Genomic DNA, 6,761 nt, shown 5'->3' on the forward strand with positions numbered 1-6,761 from the left:
CACACAGCTTAAGGACAGGGACCCACGGTTAAAATATACATCATCATATAATATACAAAATACAATACAATACATTTCAAAATCTACCCACCAAATACCTATTAACTAGAGATGTCCGATAAAGGCTTTCTTGCCGATATCCGATATTCTGATATTGTACAACTCTTAATTATCGAAAATTAGTCAACTGAAGTTATGGAAAAAAATGCCAACATGGCACTGCCATATTTATTATTGAAGTCACAAAGTGCTTTTTTTTTTTTTTTAACATGCCTCAAAACAGCAGCTTGGAATTTGGGACATGCTCTCCCTGAGAGAGCATGAGGAGGTTTAGGTGGGCGGGGTTTTAGGGGTAGAGGGTAGCGGGGGGGTGAATATTGTAGCGTACCGGAAGAGTTAGTGCTGCAAGGGGTTCTGGGTATTTGTTCTGTTGTGTTTATGTTGTGTTACGGTGCGGATGTTCTCCCGAAATGTGTTTGTCATTCTTGTTTGGTGTGGGTTCACAGTGTGGCGCATATTTGTAACAGTGGTAAAGTTGTTTATACGGCCACCCTCAGTGTGACCTGTATGGCTGTTGACCAAGTATGCTGGCATTCACTTGTGTGTGTGAAAAGCCGTAGATATTATGTGACTGGGCCGGCACGCAAAGGCAGTGCCTTTAAGGTTTATTGGCGCTCTGTACTTCTCCCTACGTCCGTGTACACAGCGGCGTTTTAAAAAGTCATAAATTTTACTTTTTGAAACCGATACCGATAATTTCTGATATTACATTTTAAAGCATTTATCGGCCGATAATATCAGCAGTCAGATATTATCGGACATCTGTACTTTATACATAACAATACCCACCTTGTACAACTTGTAATTCCCTCACAATTAATGGCATACTATTATTTATACATAACAATACTCACCTTGTACAACTTGTAATTCCCTCACAAGTGTCAGGTTCAAACACTGATGACATCTATTAAACAGACAAGAAGCAAGGAATCATGCAGAGACAGAGTTCAATTTTGCTCAATGAGGAGAGACGTATTGGGCTGTACACTCAGTTACAGTTCCAACCTACGCCCTAAGGCACAGCCCACGTGCTCCACTATTTATTCGGGAGGTCCATGGTTACATCACTAAGGCTGCTTCTGAAGGAAGGGGGGTAATTTCAGCAACCCCAGTTAGACACAATATATGATTATTCAGAAAAGAAAATGTGCTGACACTCGTGATATCGCCCTGTCTCTGCTTTGTCTGCGTCAAGGTACTTGATGTTCGCCCTTGGCAGTCAGCAGGCCGGGTCTGGACACAAACACTGATACGAGACGACTCGCAATCCAAGATTGCAAGTTGTCCCTTTGCACAGATAGAAAAGTACAACTTCAGCACAATTGATAATAACTATAGCAACGGCCTTTAAGCATAAGAGTTGTGTGATAACTTATACATAATTATTCTAACAACAAGTAATGGGATACTATTATTTATACATAACAATACCCACCTTCCAACCTGTATGCATTTGTCAAAGTACACCAGAATGGTTATTTGCCCGCTACGTTCAGATGTGATGAATGTGAAATACTCACATCTAACAGCAGTCTGTTGAAAACATAATAAGAATTTTGATCATTGCGCTCAATTATTCCCTCAAGAATTCACCAGGATGAGAAAGAAGAACTTTTTGGATGATTTTTTCCCCCGAAATTGTCCATTTTAAAATTGTATTTAGAAAAGGTTACTGATTAGACCAGGGGTCTAGATCAGGGGTGTCAAACTCATTTTAGCTGAGGGGCCGCATGGAAGAAAATCTGTGCCGGACTATTAAAATCATGGCATTAAAACTTAAAAATAAAGATAACTTCAAATTTTTTTCTGTCATACTTTGGCCAAAAATAAAACAAACACATTCTGAAAATATTACAATAAAAATATAGAAAAAAAATACCGGCAGCGGTAAAGTTTAGATCCATGAAGGACATAAGAAAGTGAATGAATGTTTATAACTGAATACAATTTTATAACAGCATAAAATTTTTTTATTTTGTATTATTTTTTTAATGAATTAAGTAACGTTTATGACAACCTTTTTCCAAAACAATATAGAATGTGAGATGTAACAGGATAATGCAGTGGTTCTCAAATGGGGGTACGCGTACCCCTGGGGGTACTTGAAGGTATGCCAAGGGGTACGTGAGATTTTTTTTTAAATATTCTAAAAATAGCAACAATTCAAAAATCCTTTATAAATATATTTATTGAATAATACTTCAACAAAATATGAATGTAAGTTCATAAACTGAACATCAAATCAAGTAGGCTATTCCATTCATTACAATGCAACAATGCCGTATTCAGTGTTGACAGCTAGATTTTTTTGTGGACATGTTCCATAAATATTGATGTTAAAGATTTATTTTTTGTGAAGAAATGTTTAGAATTAAGTTCATGAATCCAGATGGATCCCTATTACAATCCTTAAAGAGGGCACTTTAAGTTGATGATTACTTCAATGTGTAGAAATATTTATTGATTAATTGAATCACTTGTTTATTTTTCAACAAGTTTTTAGTTATTTTTATATCTTTTTTTCCAAATAGTTCAAGAAAGACCACTACAAATGAGCAATATTTTGCACTGTTATACAATTTAATAAATCAGAAACTGATGACACAGTGCTGTATTTTACTCTTTTATCTCTTTTTTTTCAACCAAAAATGCTTTGCTCTGATTAGGGGGTACTTGAATTAAAAAAATGTTCACAGGGGGTGCATCACTGAAAAAAGGTTGAGAACCACTGGGATAATGCATACATTTATCATTTGTTTTCAAAACGCTTACAAAAAAGTGAGACCCCAAAAATTTACTGTGGGACCCCATTTTTATGACTTGATGGGGTCCCGGGACCCCATTTTGAAAATTCCTAGCACCATCACTGATGGAGTATTGGTGCGTCCAAAACAGCAGCAGGCGGCTGTGGCTTGCGGGCCGGCTCTAATACTAATCAAATAATATCTATGGCCTCCGCATAGGCCAATAGCAATATTGGCCTATATATATATAATATAATTCATTCACAGGCCGGATCTGGCCCGCGGGCCTTGACTTTGACACATTGGGTCTAGATCTGACCAATCTAAGTCTATGAGCAAGAACTGATGAAGTCTACTCGGATGAGAGGCGAAACGTCTTCCAAGACAAACCAAACAATCCAGCTGCGATCGATTGAATGCCCTGAGCTGACAATGACCTGGATGAAGGAGAACCGTCATAGACATATATGTACATAATAACTGATGTTCATTTCTTCACATTTAAATGAAGAATTAATCATAATCCTCAGCAACTCACCTGCTCAATATGTCAGTATAATAGCATAAGCTAGTTAGTTTCCTGTGATCACTGTGCAGCTAAAAATAGTTTGTTACTAAATGATAACAAACGTTGCAAATACTTGGCTAATATTCAGGTCGCGACATGTAAATTGCGTATTCTTGGCCGATTTTGGATGTTTTTAGAGGGGTTTTTTTATGAGACATCCAAACTTCTCCTTGAATGTCTCATTCATGTCTTTCTTCAGGTCTGAAGAAAGGCCAGCAACTTGAGGGTTCCAGGTTCGATTCCCGCTTCCGCCATCCTAGTCACTGCCGTTGTGTCCTTGGGCAAGACACTTTACCCACCTGCTTCCAGTGCCACCCACACTGGTTTAAATGTAACTTAGATATTGGGTTTCACTATGTAAAAGTGCTTTGAGTCACTAGAGAAAAGCGCTATATAAATATAATTCACTTCACTTTCACTAACTAGAGCTGTATTCCTTTTGCAAAGTCATGTATCAGATTAGCTTAATCAGACTGGAATGTTCTGCTACAAGTGTGCTTTTTGGACTAGCAATCACGTAAGCCACAGGTGTCAAACTCAAGGCACGGGGGCCAAATCTGGCCCGCCACATTATTTTATGTGGCCTGCGAAAGCCTGGAAATAATATGCGTTAATAAAATGCTTAATCTTTTCCTACTAAATATATTTATTTTCTTTGCCTTTTGACATTAAAAATCAGGTACTGCAAGCAATTGCGTATCTTTTAAAATTCAATATTATCAAAATCAAAATATGACATCTAGGATTCCCTAAATATTTTTGGTTAAAATAAAGATAAATACTGTACTTAATTATCTGCTTGACTTATGATTTCAAAACAAATTATCAATCAAATTGCAGACTGCAAAATTGACAATAGATTTTACGTAGTTTTTTTTTTTTTTACCGTAACATCAACTTTGGTACTGTTTTTTTCCATATACAGTAAGACACTAAAACATTAAAAAACTTAACTAAAGAAACCATTAAAACAACAAGATTTTACGGTAAAAACAAAATAAAGATAAATACTGTACTTAATTATCTGCTTGACTTATGATTTCAAAACAAATTATCAATCAAATTGCAGACTGCAAAATTGACAATAGATTTTATGTAGTTTTTTGTTTTTTTTACCATAAAATCAACTTTGGTACTGTTTTTTTCCATATACAGTAAGACACTAAAACATTAAAAAACTAACAAAAGAAACCATTAAAACAACAAGATTTTACGGTAAAAACAAACAAACTGGCAACTCTTCATGGACGCCCCTGCTTATTTCAGCAAGACAATGCCAAGCCACATTCAGCACGTGTTACAACAGCGTGGCTTTGTAAAAAAAAGTGTGCAGGTACTTTCCTGGATCGCCTGCAGTCCAGACCTGTCTCCCATCGAAAATGTGTGGCGCATTATGAAGCGTAAAATACGACTGTTGAACGACTGAAGCGCTACATAAAACAAGAATGGGAAAGAATTCCACTTTCAAAGCTTAGTTTCCTCAGTTCCCAATCGTTTGAGTGTTGTTAAAAGGAAAGGTCATGTAACACAGTGGTGAACATGCCCTTTCCCAACTACTTTGGCACGTGTTTCAGCCATGAAATTCTAAGTTAATTATTATTTGCAACAAAAAAAAAAAAATTTATGAGTTTGAACATCAAATATGTTGGCCCTAGTGTGTGAATGTGAGTGTGAATGTTGTCTGTCTATCTGTGTTGGCCCTGCGATGAGGTGGCGACTTGTCCAGGGTGTACCCCGCCTTCCGCCCGATTGTAGCTGAGATAGGCTCCAGCGCCCCCCGTGACCCCGAAGGGAATAAGCGGTAGCAAATGGATGGATGTATTCCGTTTATATTTACATCTAACACAATTTCTCAACTCATATGGAAACGGGGTTTGTATTAAATATATACATGTATATTCATATATTACTCATTGTTAAAGGCGGCCCTCTGAGGGCAACCATAACTGCGATGTGGCCCTCGATGAAAACGAGTTTGACACCCCTGACGTAAGCAATCACTTTTTGGCGCAGTCACGCTGAACTCTGCTCTCATGATGTTTGTAGCTCGTGACCTGCAGTCTAATGACCTCACTGACCTACTTCTCATGCAATAACACCTACATAAATTTGGACTGGAGATTTTTTTCTTCTTTTTTTTTCAATTTTTGTTTCATTTGTCGCCCCCTGCAGGTGATTCACCGGTGGGTGCCTTGTAGCCGAGACCCAGCCAACCGCTCCCATATGGACAAGACCATCCTGCTGGTACAGGTGGACGATAAGCTCGTGCCCGTCGTGGAGACCGGGGTCATTGAGTTGGGTGCGGAGGTTTGAGGTAAACAAAACAAATAAAGTCAAATGACAAGCACAGAAGGAGGCCAGACGTACCTCTGGATTGACAACAATAAAAAAGGAAACGCCCACCCCTTCACCTTGTTTTCTCCCACTGGGGGGGGGGGGAAAGGAAGCGAGCAGAGGGAGAGCGTACGTCACGACTCGCCACAGCATCCTTTAGCGCATCCTCCTCCCACACGATCTGCCTTGCTTTGCCAAAATGCTGCATGACGCTTTCGTTACCTTCATTTCTATGCATCCATCCGAGTCACGAGAGCACGCGCGGACATTTGTCTTTGTCGTGGAATCATTTGCCAAAAAAAAGAAAAACCAGACGCCTGCTATGTGACATGTCGCGGATTCATACACTTTGGACCTTTTTTGTTTTTATTTCCGGCTGCCTCCGTGACAGTTTCATGGACGTCCTTCCACTCCACATTTCATTGTGTCGCGTTTAAAATGAGACAATAAGAACTTGCACTATATTTTTCTCTTATTATTTTACAGTGATGCACTATACAATCACAACATACAGTAATATCACACTCTTATTTATTCATATTATTACTATGAATGGCCATGGTTGCTGATGCCTTGGAAATGAACATTTAAGAAATGCAATCATCTTTTTTTTTTTTTTGGACTCTTTGCTGAACTTGAAAATAACTTTTTACTGTATATGATTAGATCCATATATATATTTACACAAATATATATATATATGTCGGTGTATAAAATATTTTGCTTTGGATATTTATTACTGTGAACATGGTATTTACACTTTATTACAATATTTTTCCTCCCTTCTGCTTTTGAGACGAAGTTTAATGTATTGAGTGAGGACCACCGGTTGTAAATGAGATGCAGACTTTTTTTTAATGGCTTGTTTAACTATTTAACTTAATTCCTTTTCTATATTGAGAGAAATAAAAGTTTGATTTATTGCAGACATGTTTTCCTCCTTGTGATTGTTTATGTTTCTTGGTTATTGTTTTTTCCGGGTATTCAACTGTATTTTAAAAGACAAGATAGGACAGCTTTAGTCTGTGAGCCTGGTTAGTGATTAAGTTCAT

The 6,761-nt window shown here is 37.8% G+C and overlaps 1 protein-coding gene across 4 annotated transcripts in view; it reads left to right on the top strand.

The window, feature by feature from the left end:
* The window catches only part of pcnx1 (pecanex 1), a 145,346-nt gene extending 138,969 nt beyond the window's left edge, over positions 1-6,377 (top strand). For all 4 annotated transcript variants that reach the window (XM_061969017.1, XM_061969018.1, XM_061969019.1 and 1 more), the window contains one exon: positions 5,548-6,377. In XM_061969017.1, coding sequence (XP_061825001.1) covers positions 5,548-5,688 — 141 coding nt within the window. In that variant the 3' untranslated portion in view covers positions 5,689-6,377. The remainder of the gene's footprint in view (positions 1-5,547) is intronic.
* Positions 6,378-6,761: the final 384 nt, after the last annotated feature.

This window comes from Nerophis lumbriciformis, linkage group LG08, assembly GCF_033978685.3.
Source record: "Nerophis lumbriciformis linkage group LG08, RoL_Nlum_v2.1, whole genome shotgun sequence".
Lineage (NCBI taxonomy): Eukaryota > Metazoa > Chordata > Actinopteri > Syngnathiformes > Syngnathidae > Nerophis > Nerophis lumbriciformis.